General features: G+C 35.6%; 1 protein-coding gene across 1 annotated transcript in view; it reads left to right on the forward strand.

Annotated features, from left to right (window-relative positions):
- The first annotated feature begins 2,056 nt into the window (after positions 1-2,056).
- Positions 2,057-20,033, forward strand: part of LOC126882022 (putative inorganic phosphate cotransporter) — a 42,136-nt gene continuing 24,159 nt past the window's right edge. Inside the window, exons 1-4 of the mRNA XM_050646798.1 lie at positions 2,057-2,212; positions 3,958-4,464; positions 6,894-7,024; positions 12,354-12,672. Coding sequence (XP_050502755.1) covers positions 4,416-4,464; positions 6,894-7,024; positions 12,354-12,672 — 499 coding nt within the window. The 5' untranslated portion in view covers positions 2,057-2,212; positions 3,958-4,415. The remainder of the gene's footprint in view (positions 2,213-3,957; positions 4,465-6,893; positions 7,025-12,353; positions 12,673-20,033) is intronic.

Here is a 20,033-nt window from a genome sequence, read left to right on the forward strand (position 1 = left end):
AGTTCCAAAATCTGAGGAAGTGGTTCGGTCGAACTATTCAGAAATGCCGTAAGCAAAAATGCACTTGAAGAAGAAGAAAGATATTTTATCGAATGATCATGACTACATTGAAAGTAGTGAATTGAACCGGCATCTGTCAGTTACTCAGAAAATGTCTTATACTTTTCTATACGCTGTGAGCTAGTACGTAGAGGGGATATTTACAAATTCGCGAGCGCCAGTAGTGACAAGTCTCTAAACCAGCGTTTCCCAACCGGTGGGTCGGGACCCACTAGTGGGTCGCGGAGAGATTTCAGGTGGGTCGCGGCGTGGCTCTTATAGTAGCTGAATGGCGTACAGAGTACAGAATAGCGTATCATCATGGGTGAGTGATGGGTCGCGAATATGAAAAAATATCAGAAGGTGGGTCGCCAGACATAAAAGGTTGGAAACCACTGCTCTAAACCTTTACCGGAAATTTGACATAAATGTCAAAGTGATTAATTTAAAATTAAAATTAAAAACATGAATTATAAAAAATATTAGTTGGTCAAAGCTGTGATATATATTTTTCACTTAAATATACTTACGTTTTAAATACTGAATTTAAGTTTTTTTAATGTTCCGTAATATGTAATTATAAATTAATCTATCAATCTTAGCGCCATCTACACGATAATTGTGAAAGTATCCGAAGTAGGAAATTCATATTTTATCAATAGAACGTCAAAATGATTAGCAAAATCTTAAAAAAATCGATTACAATTTAATTAATTTTTTGCGTTGGAAATATTAAGCGATAAAAATTAAATAATAAATTTAAAAATTACCGGTGAAAGTTGAATTAGTAACCGCTAGGAGCGACACCAGCGAAGCTCAGAGGACTACTATTCAACTTTCACCAGTAATTTTTAAATTTATTATTTAATTGTTATGGCTTAATATTTACAACGCAAAAAACTAATTAAATTGTAATCGATTTTTTTAAGATTTTGCTAATCATTTTGACGTTCTATTGATAAAATATGAATTTCTTACTTCGGATACTTTCACAATTATCGTGTAGATGGCGCTAAGATTAATAGATTAATTTATAATTACATATTACGGAACATTAAAAAAACTTAAATTCAGTATTTAAAACGTAAGTATATTTAAGGTAAAAATATATACCACAGCTTTGACCAACTAATATTTTTTATAATTCATGTTTTTAATTTTAATTTTAAATTAATCACTTTGACATTTATGTCAAATTTCCGGTAAAGGTTTACAGACTTGTCACTACTGGCGCTCGCGAATTTGTAAATATCCCCTCTACGTACGAGCTCACAGCGTATAGGGCTTTTCATCGATTGTCATTTGTTTCGAGCTTCTGTCGTATGTATAATCTGTGTATACGAATATTATTCAGTGATGAGCGCGCTAATAACCGGCAGAATAACGCAACAGATGGAAAAGATAATAAGTTTTGAGATAAAAGGAAATGAAACTAGTGGAGGTGGGGAACTTAGCGATAAAAACGTATAAATTTACATTCTATTTATTGTTTCCCATCTTTAGACGTATCAGAGGAGTATGTCAACGAAAACTGTTACTGTCACAATGGCAGTTGCCAAACTCGTCCGATATGTTTAAAGGCGGGAAACAATAAATTTAATATAAATTTATAGATTTTTATTGCTAAATTATCTACCTCCACTACTTAGTTTCATTCCTTTTTATATCACAATTTAATATGTTTTTCATCTTGTGCGTTATTCTGCCGGTTATTAGAGCGCTCATCCCTATACAAATTACAGAAGCTCGAAACAAATGACTGTTGTTGAAAAGCCCTATTTTAAAAATTTATTATTGTCACATAAATCAGCCAGGCAGATTCAAAGAATATCCACTTGGATTGAGAGGATAAAAATATTAAACTCAGCCAGTGGCGTTACCGAAAAAGGAGTCAATTTTGTATAAAATTATAACTAATTAATATTGCAATTAATTATAAGGTAATTAATTTATATTACTTGCTTTGTTGGCTACAGACAGACTAAAAAAATATATCTTCTTTTTGATGATGAAAATGAAAATCTTTATTTGTTTGCAGCAATGCGGAAAAGCTGCGTAAAGATGTTGTGTTGAGCCCAGTTCTGAGGTTCGTTAATTATATTCTTCTTCTTCCTGGACTTACCTTCCAAATATTTTTCCCTGCAGGGTGGCTTGCAGAAGGGCATATCTGCAGGTAAATATAGATATGAATAAAAATATATTTCAAAGATCTAAATTATTAATACCGTGCACATTTTTTTTCTATTAATTCAATTTAGGAATTGTTCATTGTTGTTTCATATTTACTTTCGTATTTCTTATGCTGTACAGTACCTAGAGCGAGAATCCAAAACTGTTGCAAATTCATGAAATATACTACATATACAAAACGATAGAAAAAACTAATCTTAACTATAAGAAATTAAATTTATCAATACTACAATTTTTTTGTGTACATTTCAAACGTTTTTGTTTTTGGCGTTATCTTGAATAATAGCTGACGTTTTTACGCCACGATTTATATAGTCGTTTATATAGTCGATTTATATATGGTAGAGGAGCCCAAGCGGGGATTTTTGCAGTTAGCCGATCGGGTCAGAAAATCACATGGGGAGAAACCTTGTAGGTACCCTGTAAATCGGTGCCGCCCAAAATCCCGACAGCCAAAATCCCGTCAGCCAAAATCCCGACGGCCAAAACACCGACACGCCTGAATCCCGACACGCCAGAATCCCGACAGGCCAAAATCCCGATATGCAACAATCCTCGCATGAGTAAAAATTCCGACTTTTGTTTAATACTTTTAATACAAAATACTTTTGTTTAGTAACAAAAAATAAAAAACAGTTGGCCATAAACAAAAAACAAGAAATAAATGTAATTACATATTATGTTAAAAATAAACTTATCAAACCTGTCGGGATTCTGGTCTGTCGGGATTTTGGCCTGTCGGGATTCTGGCGTGTCGGGATTTTGGACGTCGGGATTGTGGCTGTCGGGATTTTGGCTGTCGGGATTTTGGGGTAGACCCCCTGTAAATGAACCCCTACCATATATGGACTCTTAATACAATCGAGTTCGTTAAGGGGGTCTGAAAATTAATCTATCCTTAGAAAAACTCAAAATCGTCAGATTAAGATAGGGTAAGTTAAGGCCATGCAGAACAGTGTATATTTAAAAAATCTAACGATTTGAGCGGAACGTAAGGAAATGGATGAGTCACAAAGTTTCACAAAAAAAGCAAATATTTCGCGAAATAAACGTCAGATCGAAAAACTGAAAAATACGTGTACAATATTTTTCAAAAATCTATCGACTGATACGAAATACGACCCACCACGCCGAGGGGTGGGGGGTAACTTTAAAATGTTAAATAGGAAACCGGCGATATTTCGCGAAATGAACATCAGATCAAAAAACGAAAAAATACGTGTTCAATATTTTTTTAAAAATCTATCGAATGACACCAAACACGACCACCCACGAAGGTGGGGTGGGGGGTTACTTTAAAATCTTAAATAGGAGACCCCATTTTTTATTGCAGGTTTTGATTCCCTACGTAAAAAAAGTAACTTTTATTCGAGTAATTTTTTCGAATTATGGATAGATAGCGTTATAATCGGAAAAAACGATTGATGGAATTTTTTTTTGTTTAATGTTTATTTTGAAATCTGTTACAGCATATAATAACAATAAGCATACATGTTGATTGATACAATGTCGTGAGAGAGAGTTTGTCCAATGATCCACTCTATATGCACTGATACATTATATTTATGTTAAAAGAATAAAAATTTATAACTTTACATTATTACATTGATATTAAATAATAAAACTATCGCAATGTAAAATTAATTTCATTGGAAATGGAACATTAAATTAAAAAATGGAAACCTCCCACTAAAATAGAAAACTTAACTTAACTTTTTTTGGTTTTAGGACCTAATCTTCACAACCCAATATTTGTCAATGATATGTAATCAAGATCACACCAAGATGATATGCTGAACACATGTGAAGATTAAAAAAAACGTGATACACGCAGGGTGCAATTCTGACAGCCATCAGAAAGAAAGGTTCAATCCTAACAATATTTGTTAAGAACACAAGGTTAATAAACAATAGGCTCCAATAATAGTAAATCGGGTTAACTAGTTCATTATCAATCGAAATCAGAACAAGTCAACAAACACTGTACCACCACAACAGACTTCAAGATTAGATATTCAAATAGAGTGTAGCTATTCTTTCAATAAATCCATCTTCGGTAATAAATAAAACTTCGTTTTAAAAATAGTTTTCAGAAACGATGACAAAAGAATAAGTTAGTTTTTCGCCCAAATTTAAATATATTTTTAAAACAAAGAAAAATAATTGTGATATAACACTAAGAAATAATGGGTTATGTTGAGCCAGTTCAGAGCGAATCTCTAGTTAAAAGACCTGGTATGTAAGTAGAATATTCGTAAAAGTTTAATATTTTACTTTAAATTAGTGATGATAGGGTTGCTATTTACTTCAATTAGACAGGGTTGATCAAGATGACATTCATTGTTCTATTTTATTCTAAAAAAATCTTGGACTATAAATATTTCATGCACAATTAAATATTCCTGGATTATAAATCTGAGAATAGCAATTACTGGTAGATATGAAGTATCCTCCTCTCATCTATGCAACTTCTTTTGGAGATTGACTCGAGACTTTTGGAGACTGGAGACAGGGAAATTATTTTTCAAATTTTAAATTTAAGTTATTCTACGGTTTTTTATTCATTGCAACCAATGCTTGAGCCACTCTGCATTTGAAAATACTTGAATAAGGGATAACTTTAATGTAACAAAAGCGTTTTGAAAAAATTGTGGGTTGTGGGTTAGGTCAATGTTGCTCTGAGCGCCTCAATTGCAAATTCTTTTCTGTCTTTATTTGTTCTTATTATCTGTTCAAAATTTAGCCCTGTCCATTGTTTGATGTTTCTTATCTTAGTAGTTTAACACATAAATTTATTATATGACCAATGTTTTGTTAAGTTTTGTTTGTCTTAATTTTTAGTGTAAATATAGTAAATATCAAATCAAGTGTAAAAGTAAGTATTATAGACCACATGAACTATTTTGTAAGTTATCAATTGTATTGGTGCAAACACCGGCACAACAACTGTGCTCCTTAGTTTCAAGGTTACAAATTTTTGTACCGGCATCATAGCATAGCTTTCGCATCTGTGTTGGGTTAATCTGTGGCTAAGGTTTCTCCAGTTACGATATGAACAATTCTTAATGAAACACCCTGTATACACTATTAAAGTTTTTTTTAGATGATTCAGTATAGCCATTCACAATCTTGCTTGTATTTTAATTACCTTAAATTATTTAACAATTGAAATTGAATTTTCAATACCTGCCTTCACAACGCCAATATTCCAACAGACTGGAACAACGCTACTATGATTCTATTACACAAAGCAGGAGACAAAGCCAATTTAGAGAATTACAGACCGATTAGCCTCCTCAGCCATTTATATACGTTATTTACGCGAATAATAGTTAAAAGAGAATAGAAAGAAAGTTAGAGACTTATCAACCAAGAGAACAGGCAGGATTCCGAAAAAGTTACGGAACAAATGACCATCTATACATAAAAGAATATATACAATAGTGAAATATATAGCAAAAGAATATATACAATAGAATATATAACAGAAAATAGTGGAATACAATAAACCTCTAGTTCTAGTTTTTATCGATTTTCATAAAGCCTTTGACACAGTTGAGCTTAGCAAAATATTACAGGCGCTTAAAGAATGCAGGCTAGATTATAGGTATACAAAATTATTACACAAAATATACTTACAGGCAACAACCACTGTCAAATTACATACTAACAGTAATCGCATAAAAATAGAACGGGGGGTTAGACAAGGAGACCCAATATGGCACCTAAACTTTTTAATACGGTCTTAGAACATGCTTTTAAGAGTTTGGATTGGATGACAAAGGGAATAAAAATAGATGGAGAATACCTAAACAACTTACGCTTTGCCGATGATATAGTCATAGTAGCTGAGGATCTAGGTATGGCAAGAGAGATGGTACAATAACTCGTTGTGACTACAGAAAATGTAGGTTTAAATATAAACATCTCAAAAACAAAAATAATGACAAATTTGGTACCCAACCAGAACATCAGTATTGTTGGGAAGGAAATAGAACTCGTAGATAGATATAAATACCTGGGACATGAAATTACGATTGACAGGGATAACCAGACTCATGAACTGAAGAGAAGAATAGGTCTTGGGTGGGCAGCATTTGGAAAACTGAGAGAAACTTTTAAAAGTGAGTTGCCCACATGCCTAAAGAGAAAGGTATTTGATCAGTGCGCCCTCCCAGTCTTGACGTACGGATCAGAAACACTCACCTTAACAAAAGCCGCGGCTACCAAACTAAGAGTCACGCAGAGAAGAATGGAGCGGTCAATGTTAGGAATAACTCTGCGAGACAAAATCAGCAACGAAGAAATCAGGAGAAGAACAAAGGTGACTGATGTCATCGAGAGGATATCCAGGTTGAAGTGGAGATGGGCAGGACACATAGCCAGAATGACAGATGGGCGATGGACGAAGAGGTTATTGGAATGGAGGCCAAGAGAAGACAAGAGAAGCGTCGGTCGACCGCCTACAAGATGGACTGACGACTTAAGAAAGGTAAATAAAAACTGGATGAGAGCGGCGCAGGATAGATGGGGTTGGAAACGAGGGGAGGAGGCCTATCTCCAGCAGTGGACTTTTGAGGCTGGATGATGTGATTTAACAATTTACTATAAAAAATATTGTTTACAATTATTTTTTTAACCAATAACTCTAAAATTATTTCTAGGGTGTGGGTACCGACATGCTCAATACTTATTGCTGTTTGTGGGTTGTACTGTAGCCTATGGAATGAGAAGTGTTCTTAATGTAGCCGTTATTGCCATTATAAGTCCAGATGATAAAAATAAAGATTACCCGGTAAGAACATTTAAAAACATTAAATATTTTTCAAATCAAGTTGGAACTTTACCAAGCTGCAGACGGGGGTTGTGAATTGCAACTTTTTAGAATTCCCTCCCTTTGTCTTCACTGCAACATCCATCCGGCTTGCAAATTTTAAAAGCCTTGGAGGTGTTACCAGGGAAATGGCCCAATAAGTTTTTCAATTTAAAAATCTTTAGTAATGTTTTTTAATATTTTTCAATATTATTAATGTTGCTATTAGGATTGAAAATTTAACCTTTCAATTGTCAGATGACGCTAGTCACCTCATCCCTACACGTCAGTTGCGATATGGGGATAAACTTTCATGGTTTGGTCACTTCGAGCAGAGAGCAGCAGGCCTACGCATCTCCGATGATAACTCCAATAAGAGTCGAAAATCGTCGATTCAGAGTGCTGGACTGCGCTCCCTGTTCTAAGTGAAAAATAAGATTGTTTTGCCTTCGCATTGCAACTGAATAAAAATGGTATACATTTTTATTTTATGTTATATTAGCATTACTCCTATAGAGTAACTAGGTCCATTTTCCGTTGGAACTTTATCAAGCTGCAGACGGGGGTTGTGAATTTGTCTCCCTTTGTCTTCACTGCAGCATCCATCTGGCTTGCAAATTTTAGAAGCCTTGGAGGTGTTACCATGGAAATGAACCAATAAGTTTTTCAATTTAAAAATCTTTTAGTAATATTTTTAATATTTTTCAATATTATTAATGTTGCTATTAGGATTGAAAACTTTATGTTTTTTCAAATCAGTTTAACGTCAAAGGGGTTCAAAGGGGTAGTGAAGCGCAATATAAGATGCTGTTTCCAGTTAGCATTCTCTAGCCTCTCCTACTCAATCCCTATCCTCACCTCCACGAAGTGCAGCTTGGGCTGCATGGGTGAACCCTGGAAAACCTGAGCAACCTTGCTGGAGATTGGGTAACCAACCCCAATGGAAGGCAAGGTCAGGGCCGACGAGGAAGGGAGAAATGGTCCTCCGAAAAGGGGGTTGGTGAGCAAGGTTAGCAGCCTACCTACTGTAAAAAGAATTAACGCTCATAGAACCGAACAGAAGCCTCGGAATTGGACGGATACACAGATGACGACCCACGCAAAGAAAAGGACAAAGAGACCAAATAAACTACGAATTGCCACTTGGAACATCGCATCGTGGAACAAAAGGGAACAGGAAGTTGTGCAGGAATTGGAGCTCCATAACATTGATATATGTGCCCTGAATGAAACAAAAAAGAAAGGGAAAGGAAATGTCAATTAGAACAAGTTTATGCTCCTGTACAGCGGAGTAGATAAAAACAAACGAGCACAGGCGGGAGTAGGCCTCTTAATGCACAATAAATATAGCCGCAGCATTCAAGAAATAAGATATATCAACGAACACATGGTGTTGGTTTGCCTTAAACTTCACCACACGACACTTAATATTATCCCCGTATATGCCCCAGATAACAACAAAAACAAGGAAGAAAAAGATGCTTTTTATGGACAGCTCCAAGATCTACTGGACACCACAATAGCCGGTAGTAAAACAATAATTTTCGGCGACTTAAACGCCAGAGTCGGCAACATACCTGTGGCTGGAGCTACACAAAGATTTAATGAAGAAACGCTCAACGACAACGGAGAAAGACTCCTAGAACTTTGTTTATTGAATAACCTCCGAATTAACAATACATACTTTGACCATCCAATACAGCATAAGATCACCTGGTCAGATATAAGAGGACGTAACTCTATGATTGACTACATTATAACAAACAGACAAATACACCCCAGGGATATAATAGATGTGCGCACTCTATCGTCCGCCAATGTAGGATCCGACCATGGCCTGGTACTAGGGAAAATAAATATAGAAATCAACACACAACGCAAACGAAATACAAAAGTCGAAGATAAGTTAAACATACAGTCGGAAAAATGAAAGAATACCCATGAACGAACATATAAAACACGCTGTATTTTCCTGTCACCGTGTCACAAAGAATATTGCCCAGCGCAGTTACATGTAATAATAATTATTACATGTACTTGCGCTGGCCAATTTTTTGTGTGACACGGTGACAGGAAAATACAGCGTGTTTTATATGTTCGTTCATGGGTATTCTTTCATTTTTCCTACTATAGAAAGCTTAGAAGACCAAGGGACACAAAACTTATATAGAAACAGACTAACAGAAAAGCTAAACAGCCATAACCTAGAGACTAAAAAGGATATAGAAGAAACCTGGAAAATTATTAGAAAAAGTATCCTACAAGCAGCAGAAGAAGCTTTAGGTAAAAGAAAAGTCAACAGAAATAAACGTGAATACAAAACTCCATGGTACGACGAAAGGGTGAAAGCACTAACAAATCAAAAGAAACAAGCTTTCCTAACATACAAAAGAGTGAAGACACCGGAGGCACGAGACGACTACGTGACAATCAGGAATAGAGTAAACCAAGAAATAGATAACATCAAAAAGGAACACTGGGAGAAATTTACCAAAGATATGGAATACGACCTCTATGGATCTCAGAAAAAGGTGTGGAAGATGATAAGGAGACAAAAAACAGAAATAATTGAATTTATACGGATAGATAACATTACGGAGACACAATGGACTGAGCATTTCGCGAAATTATATGGAGAAGGAGAAGAAGAGAACAGAGAAATAAACATTAATGAAACCCACGATAGAGTACTAACATCAGAAGAAGAGCTACAAGAACGAATAAAAAAATTAAAAAATAGAAAAGCACCTGGTCCTGATAAGATAAATAATGAACTGCTAAAATATGGAGGAAGAACACTACTCAAATGGCTCCTAAAATTATTTGTCGATATAATAAATATCGGAGTAGTACCAGCGGAATGGAAGGAAAGTCTCCTGCTACCGATACTCAAAAAGGGAGACTCGAAAAATCCTGAAAATTATAGAGGCATTAGTCTGATGAACAGCACATTAAAATTGTTGACGGCAGTCATAAAAGATAAAATCGAGGAAAAAGCGAATATGGCAGATGAACAGCAAGGCTTCCGGAAGAACCGCAGCACAATAGATGCAATTTTTATTATCAGGCAAGTAGTAGAAAAGTCTATTGAATATGGAAAACCAGCATACCTGTGCTTTGTAGATTTAAAAAGTGCTTTTGACAGGGTGAGGCGAAATGTTATCTTAAATTTATTACAAGCTGAACAAATAGACCACCAGATAATAAGGCTAATTAAGGAAATTAACAAGAACAACAAGACCAGAGTTATAATGTCAACAGGAGAAACAGAACGCATAGAACTAAAAGGAGGAATCCGCCAAGGAGACTCGCTCAGCCCATTGTTATTCAATATGATGATGAATAAAATAATTCACGAAGTCAGAAAACGACATGGATACCACATGGGAGCGCATAAAATCACGATACTATGCTATGCCGATGATGCAGTACTAATTGCTGATAACGAGGATGACCTACAAAGGCAGCTCCACACTTTCAATATCACAGCAAATAAATTTAATATGAGAATATCGGTAGAAAAAACTAAATGTATAGTGATAAATAAAGAGCCGCGTAGATGCAAGTTAGAAATAGACGGCAAAATTGTAGAACAAGTAATGAAATTCAATTACCTAGGAGTAGAGATCACTAGTGACAGGAATATAAGAACACAAGCGACAAAAGCGGCAAGAGTAAGTGGTTGCCTCCGAGAAACCATATGGAGAAACAAATATCTGACCACGGAAAGCAAAATAAAAGTATACAAGACAACAGTAAGACCTATCCTAACATATGCAGCGGAGACAAGGACCGATACAAGAAAGACGAAACAACAAATCAACAATATCGAAATGAAAGTATTAAGATCAATAGCGGGCATATCATTAAGAGACAGACAAAGCAACTGAAGTATACGAGAACGTTGCAAAATTCAAAATATTAACAGGTGGATAAAAACAAGAAAGAAAAACCGGAACGAACATGTAAATCGAATGGAACCAGATAGATTAGCGAACATCTGTAAAAACAACAAGCTGTATAGCAGAAGACCCGTTGGAAGGCCGCCGAAAAGGTGGAAAGACAATGTACAGTCAACCACAACTGAAACAGAATAAGAGGCAGACAAACAGGAGTAATCCTAGTCGCACGAAGAAGAAGAAGAAGAAGAAGTTTAACGTCAACAGAGGATTAAAACAAGGGGACCCCCTGTCAACAGACTTATTCAATCTAGTACTAGAAAAGATAATTAGAGGAGCCAATATCACAACAGTGCATAGAGTTTGCAGGTGACTTGGTGTTTCTGACACGTTCAAGAGTAGAACTTCGGAAAATGTTCAAACAATTTGAAGAAGAAGCTAAAAAATATGGCCTGACTATAAACCAAGAGAAAACCAAGTGTATGTGAATGAGAGAAGAAAATTTATCTTATACTTAATGGATTATTCTAAGACAAAGATTATAAATTTGAGAAGGTAACTGAATTTGAGTACCTTGGAGTAACAGTTACAAATAGAGGAGACGAAGAGAGAGAGAGAGAGAGAGAGAGAGAGAGAGAGAGAGAGAGAGAGAGAGAGAGAGAGAGAGAGAGAGAGAGAGAGAGAGAGATAGAGAGAGAGAGAGAGAGATAAACGGTTGTTGAAAGGGAGCAAAGCAGTAGGTTCATTAAACGCACTGTTGAAGACAAAAAAGGGGCTAGGATAGCCAGGTATTGTATGCATGTGAAACTTTGACAATGAACCAGAAAGAAGAAAAAAGCTAAAGATTTGGGAGAGAAAAATACTGAAAAAAATTTTTGGTAGTATAGAGGAGGCTAACTGGGAATGGCGCAGAAGAACAAACCAGGAGCTCATGGAGATGTACAAGAAACCCAAAATAATAGAAAAAATCAATGCGCACAGAGTTAGCGATGGTTGGGACATATTTTCCGAATGCCACAAGAAAGAAACGAGTTTTATCAGCAGGAGAACAAGGGAAGAAAAGAAGAGGGAGACCACAAAGAAAGTGGAAAGTGCTGTCCGGACTGACCTAATAGAAGAAATGGGTACAAGAGACGGAGAGGATAAGTACAGGATTGAAAAAAGGGAAAGAAATTGGTCAAGACTATAGACGCCAAGGACCTCTAAGGAATTAGAATTTTCAGATTTATTGTTTAGATCTGGGACTCATTCTCTCCTGTATAAATTATCACTTTCAAACGCTTGTTATTGTTTGTAATTCATAAATTTATAATAATTTTATTTTAGCGACAACCTTTCAAACGCTTGTTATTGTTTGTAATTCATAAATTCATAATAATTTTATTTTAGCGACAACCTTTTAATTTTTCTAGACATACCCAGAATGGAAACCAAAGAAGAACCTGATGTTGTCCTCGTTCTTCTGGGGCTACATCTGTTTACAAATTGGAGCCGGTCAGCTAGCGAAAAACTACGGTCCCAAACGATTTTTATGCTGTGCTATCTTTATTACATCGTTGTTTACTATACTGACGCCAGTGCTAGGAGGAGTACTAGGCTATGGAGGAGTTATATTATGCAGAATTGTACAAGGCCTTTCGCAAGGGTTTCTGGTACCTTCTCTTCACAATTTGTTAAGTCAATGGGCGCCGGTAACAGAGAGAGCAACATGGGGAAGTGCTGTATATGCTGGTTAGTATGAATGTTATTAAAAATTAATGTAATAGGCCTGGATCCTGCGTACCAAGAAAAGTTTATTAATAGCAAGCTGGAACTTTTTTAATAGCTTAACGGTGTCTAGTCGGACAAACTTTGATGTACGGGAACACTGGAATAGGGGAAGTTTTAATTGTGGAACAGGTTTCGAACGTAGGACTATGAAAACGTCCCATGTATTTTGTGGGACAGAATTTCCAGCTGTAGACCGCTCATCAGCGGTAAAAAACTGTAAAACCGGGGAATTTTGAGAATCAACACCGATTTTAATGAAAATTTGGGTTTAAGCTCTGTTGACACTCTTCTTCAAAATCTACTCTATGCCGAACTGCGCTTTTACCCAGGGGGTGAAAACAATCCCATCTAGGGGATGAAATTTTTTTTAATCAAAATAACTATGGAAATCGATAGAGTGACCAATTCTGAGTAAATTTTGTTGTATAATTTTTTTTTGCAAATTTGAGACTTTCCAAGTTATTTGCGATAGAAACTATGCATTTTTCATTGAAAAAACTCACGTTTTATAACCGTTTTTCATGAATAACTTAAAAAAATTTAATTTTTTAGAAAAAATCATTAAGAATAAAATTTTTTCTAATAAAAAAACAAAGAGATTCGCGTCGGAAATTCCTAGGTAAACCCAATAACGACTGAGTTATTGCTCTTTAAAGAATGGTTATTTTCGAAGAACCTCGAAATGCAGAAATTTCAATTTGAAATAACTCGAAAGTGGTGCAATTTTTTGGGAAAACTTAAGAGACATCTTTCAAAGCTCATTAAAACATCTTTCACATAAGCTCTGACAAAAGTTTTTTGCGTAAGAACCGACTGACTTAGGACGAAAATAAATTCGCTCTCTGATTTTTCGTTTTGAAATGTAAAAAATTAAACCCTCGTTGTTACAATCCTAATAGAAATGAGTAGCTTCCCACTAGAAATTAACTTTATTTAGGTATATTTGATACGATACGATCCATGTGATTCGACCGGTTTAAAATGCTTAGTGTAGAAAAAATAGTTGACTAAATCGAACATGGCATTATTTAAATTAAAAAAATAAGTGCATTTTTCTTAAATAAACCTAAAAGTATTCATGATACAAAAACAAAACAAAAAATCAAAATTTTCAGTAAAATAAATTGTACAATTAATATTTCAAACATTTTTTCTTATTATGAACACTTTTAAATTTATTCAAGAAAAATGCACTTTTTTTAAATTTTAATAATGTTATTTTCGATTTAATCAACTATTTTTTCTAAACTAAGCATTCCAAACCGGTCAAATTACATGGATCGTATCATTACCTATACCTAAATAAAGTTAATTTCAAGTGGGAAGCTATTCATTTCTATTAGGATTGTAATGACGAGGGTTTAATTTTTACATTTTAAAAAGAAAAAAGCAGAGAGCGACTTTATTTTTGTCATGTCAGTCAGTTCTTATGCAAAAAACTTCAGAGCTTATTTGAAATATTTTTTAATGCACTTTAAAATATGTCTCTTAAGTTTTCCCAAAAATGGTTCTCCATTTCGATGTTCTTCGAAAATAACCATATTTTAAACAGCAATAACTCAGTTGTTATTGGGTTTACATAGGTCTTTCAGACGCGAATATCTTTGTTTTTTTATTAGCTACAATTTTATTATTTTTTTTTTCGACTCAAATCAAGCTTTCTGCTTAACCCAGCTATAACATACCAAAAGGCACCGCCAGGAAAACATTCCACTTTGCGGTTCAGAGAGCCCATATGAAACGAGTCTTTGTACTCTGTGCAGAGTATGGCATTAACAAAATAAGAAAATCTACGGTTTCGTTTTGATTAAAATCTGTCTTCCTCCATCCCCCGATAGCACTATTTCTAGGTCTACCTATTGTCAAGGAGGCTCTAAGGAAGACAGATTTTTACCATTCCGACCGTAGATTGTCGATATAAATTAAAATAATTTATATCGCAGTATAGATAGAACGCCCTCTAACGGGGAATAAGCGAAATGAATTTCGACTCAAATCAAGCTTTCTGTTTAACCCAGGTATAACATACCAAAAGGCACCGCCAGGAAAACATTCCACTTTGCGGTTCAGAGAGCCCATATGAAACGAGTCTTTGTACTCTGTGCAGAGTATGGCATTAACAAAATAAGAAAATCTACCGTTTTTGTTTTGATTAAAATCTGTCTTCCTCTATCCCCCGATAGCACTATTTCTAGGTCTACCTGTTGTCAAGGAGGCTCTAAGGAAGACAGATTTTTACCATTTCGACCGTAGTTTGTCGATATAAATTAAAATAATTTATATCGCAGTATGGATAGAACGCCCTCTAACGGGGAATAAGCGAAATGAATTTCGACTCAAATCAAGCTTTCTGTTTAACCCAGGTATAACATACCAAAAGGCACCGCCAGGAAAACATTCCACTTTGCGGTTCAGAGAGCCCATATGAAACGAGTCTTTGTACTCTGTGCAGAGTTTGGCATTAACAAAATAAAAAAATCTACGGTTTTGTTTTGATTCAAATCTGTCTCCCTCCATCCTCCGATAGTACTATTTCTAGGTCTACCTGTTGTCAAGGAGGCTCTAAGAAAGACAGATTTTTACCATTCCGACCGTAGATTGTCGATATAAATTAAAATAATTTATATCGCAGTATGGATAGAACGCCCTCTAACGGGGAATAAGCGAAATGAATTTCGACTCAAATCAAGCTTTCTGTTTAACCCAGGTATAACATACCAAAAGGCACCGCCAGGAAAACATTCCACTTTGCGGTTCAGAGAGCCCATATGAAACGAGTCTTTGTACTCTGTGCAGAGTATGGTAAAAATCTGTCTTCCTTAGAGCCTCCTTGACAACAGGTAGACCTATCGGGGGATGGAATAGTGCTATCGGGGGATGGAGGAAGACAGATTTTAATCAAAACGAAACCGTAGATTTTCTTGTTTTGTTAATGCCATACTCTGCACAGAGTACAAAGACTCGTTTCATATGGGCTCTCTGAACCGCAAAGTGGAATGTTTTCCTGGCGGTGCCTTTTGGTATGTTATACCTGGGTTAAGCAGAAAGGTTGATTTGAGTCGAAATTCATTTCGCTTATTCCCCGTTAGAGGGCGTTCTATCCATACTGCGATATAAATTATTTTAATTTATATCGACAATCTACGGTCGGAATGGTAAAAATCTGTCTTCCTTAGAGCCTCCTTGACAACAGGTAGACCTAGAAATAGTGCTATCGGGGGATGGAGGAAGACAGATTTTAATCAAAACGAAACCGTAGATTTTCTTATTTTGTTAATGCCATACTCTGCACAGAGTACAAAGACTCGTTTCATATGGGCTCTCTGAACCGCACAGTGGAATGTTTTCCTGGCGGTGCCTTTTGGTATGTTATACCTGGGTTAAGCAGAAAGGTTGATTCGAGTCGAAATTCATTTCGCTTATTCCCCGTTAGAGGGCGTTCTATCCATACTGCGATATAAATTATTTTAATTTATATCGACAATCTACGGTCGGAATGGTAAAAATCTGTCTTCCTTAGAGCCTCCTTGACAACAGGTAGACCTAGAAATAGTGCTATCGGGGGATGGAGGAAGACAGATTTTAATCAAAACGAAACCGTAGATTTTCTTATTTTACAATTTTATTCTTAATTTTTTGTTAATAAATTTTTTTGAGTTATTCATGAAAAACGGTTATAAAACGTGAGGTTTTTTCAATGAAAAATGCATAGTTTCAAAAATGCAAAAAAAATTTATAGAACAAAATTTACTCACAATTGGTGACTCAATCGATTTCCATAGTTATTTTGATTAAAAAATGTTCATCCCCTAGATGGGGTTGTTTTCACCCCCAGGGCAAAAGCGCAGTTCGGCATAGGGTAGATTTTGACAAAGGGTATAATTACTACCTAAATCCAAATTTTAAAGGAAATCGATCTTGGTTCTCAAAATTCCACGAGAAAATGGCTGTGATTGGACTACTGATTTGTTACCCTTTCATTAAACTCTCATGCAAAAATCAGACTGCTATTTACCACCAACATAATTCCTGTCACTTGACATGTTCTTCGTATCGGACTTACAAAATGCCCAACATATTGGTCCGACAAGCATTTTTTCATATATTATATAAAGTTTGCTATTGAATAAACTTAAAAACAGCCTACTAGTTTTCACAATCGTTTATAATTTATTAAAATCACGTTCCACAATTAAGACTTCCCCTGTTCCAGTGTTCCCATACATAAAAGATTTTCCGACTAGACACCGGAAATAAATTTTCAGCTTGCTGTTAATAAACTTTTTTTGGATGGGGGGATACAGGCCTAAAAAATTGTAAAAACGTAACAGAACACTGTGGTATTTCAAGAATATATTTTTTTTTCATTCTACTGGCTCGAATATTAAGTGTTCCTCGGTCTGCAGCTATATGAAACAATTCCTCGGCCGTTCGATATGTCCATTGTCTAACGCAACCAGGACAGTTGTTTTCTTCGGATCCAGCGATTTCCTTCAATTTTGCCCTGAATAATCAACCGGAGTAACCTTTCATTATATGACCGAAGTATTTAACCTTTCTCATTTTTATGATGTTGTTCAATTCTTGCTCTTTGTGCATGGTCTGCAGCACACGTTCATTAGATATGTGAGCTGTCCACGTAATTATGAGCATGCAACGGTAACACCACAGCTCGAACGCTTCTAATTTGTCGATATTCTTCACTTTTGTTGTCCAGGTTTCACACCCATAGAACAAAATGGACCAGATGTAGCATTTTAATACTCTTACACGTGTGGTCAGTGCCAGACTTCTACTACACAATACGAAACTCCCGCTAATAAAGCTTTTTCGTGCAAGTTCTATTTTGGTCGAAATTTCTTCATCACTTTCAACCCTACAGTCAATCCAGCTACCGAGATATCTCAAGTATTCCGCCCTTTCCAGGATTTTGTCATCTAATTTTAGACTGAGTCTTCGATATTAATTTTTCCGACCACCATTCATTTTGGTTTCTAGACTATCTGCCATTATCGCGGTGTCATCTAGGAATTTGAGGTTATTAATACTTTGGGCCCCGTTGAATTCGTAACTATTTTAATCACCCATCCTAATTACAGGCCAGCTGGCAACTCTGGCCCTCAGCTAATTTTTCGATAACCCACTAACTACCGGTGAATTTGTAACTTTCATTTTCTAAGTAGTTTATAGCGATGTTGATAATCTAATACCGGTATTCCAAGTATGTACCAGTATAAATTAAACTCTTTGAAGGTGGTGTAAAAGGTATTAAACATTTATGTATTGTCTCTTGGAAGAGTAACCAAGCTCTTGTATAGCTATACCTGAGGTATTAGATTAATCAATGGTTTCGAATTCACCTGTATAAAGTTTCGAGTTGGCAGGGTCAGGTAGTAGAAAAATTACGAATTGGCCGGTGTAAATTTTGATTTGAAAATGTTTGTCATTAAAAGTTGCGAGTTGGCGCGTGTCCAATAATTTCACCACCGATTTTAACACATTCGCGACGATTATTGGTTCGTTTAGGAGTAGACAAATATGGGGGTGATCAATGTTTAGTAAAAACTTATCAGAACACTTTTTTTATTTCAGTTATAGGTAGAGTAAAGTGAAATTGAAAAAGTGGAGTGAAAAAAAAAAGATTGTGTACATCTTAAATTAAATCTAACCGAATTATTCACTCCCCAAAAGGGATAGTTGTATGGTGAAATAATACTAGCGTGGTAACAAATTTCTAAAAACCTATACAGAACACTGTGGTATTTCTAAAAACAATTTTTTAAAATTCTGCTAGCTTGAATATTAAACTAACGAAATCACTCCATTAAAGGTGGTTTCTTCTCTCTTTGTGCGCCGTGCTTGTTTTCAAGGGTTGGCTATCGTCATAGTTTTCAAGCTGATGAAATATTTCTCGGTCGGCAGGTATTTAGATGAAACAATAATTCCTCGACCGTTCGACCTGTCCATTGTCTAGACGCACATACGCACCCAGACAGTTGTTTTCTTCCAACCCAGGTGGCTTTTAATAGGTCTTTTCGCGGTGCACATCCTAAATGTACTCTGAACTTAACCCGGATACAAATATATGCGCAAGCGTGTCTCCGAATATATTCAGAATTTGTTTCTGCGCGAACAATTTCCGGATGTTTTTTGGGTTGCCTATGCCAATTGCCTAATTGTTTATCTTTATCTACGACATAACATCGACACGACAATCGACACCTCCGAGACAGGAAAAGTAATTTTACATATTTAAAAAAAAATTGCATTTTTTAGAACATTTAAAAGTCCTACAATCTCTTCCAAATCTTCATCACTTGAACTGAGGTTCATCGTCTAAAAAGGTTTTAAAAATAAGAAACTGAAATACATAATACAATTTAAAAAACCTTACCTTTTACAAAATTTTTATTATAACACAACAATTTAAAATCTTAAATTTGTTAGGTGAGAAATAGAATCTCAAATCTCTAAACAAAATAAAAAATTCGTTAAATCCACTTCTGCACATGTGCGGACAATAAATCCTCTCTTTAATCCCAGAACTTGTTGAACGCATTCCGAATACGTTCAGGACAAGTTGTTGCGCTCCGCGAACAGATAACTTTTTATTCAGAGGAGGATTTTTCAACACCGTTAACAGGCAAAATTCTAATGCGCAAGCGTTCTTCCTCTGAACACGTTCAGGATGTGCACCACGAAAACACCTATTAGCGTTACATCTTTGTATGATGTGTTAAGCCGGGATACCATGGAACGTGGCGCGGCACTCTTCATAAGTTCACGTCGCCAAAGAGATATAGAAATTTAATTAATAGTGAAAATAATAGAGAGCAAAGTTGACACGCCACTTTACTGTCCGGAACCGAGTCGGAAACGTTGAAGAGGTACATACCTACTCTGTATCAGCATCTGACTTCCTCTGAACCTTGTTAATTTACCGACAAACTATGGGAGAACCTGCGCCGGCCGTAAATCGAGAATTCGGCCTTAGCCCATCAAGTATCGTAAATCACAAATTTTATAGGAAAGAACCCTATTTCACGTTGCATTGATAGTTTTTATCTTTTTCATTTACATATTTTCTATGTCTCTTTGCATGCCACGCTACACTCCATGGGATTCTGGCTTTAGGTATCGTCTTTAACGTGTTAAGAAGATTCCAGTGTTTCAAAATTCTATATTTGAAAAGTTATCGGAATTAATAAATATATAATATATAATAAAAATGTATACCATTTTTATTCAGTTGCAATGCGAAGCCAAAACTGTCTTAATTTTAACTTAGTTCAGAGAGCGCAAACCAGCACTCTAATCCACGA

The sequence above is a fragment of the Diabrotica virgifera genome, chromosome 3, assembly GCF_917563875.1.
Source record: "Diabrotica virgifera virgifera chromosome 3, PGI_DIABVI_V3a".
Taxonomy (NCBI): Eukaryota; Metazoa; Arthropoda; class Insecta; order Coleoptera; family Chrysomelidae; genus Diabrotica; species Diabrotica virgifera.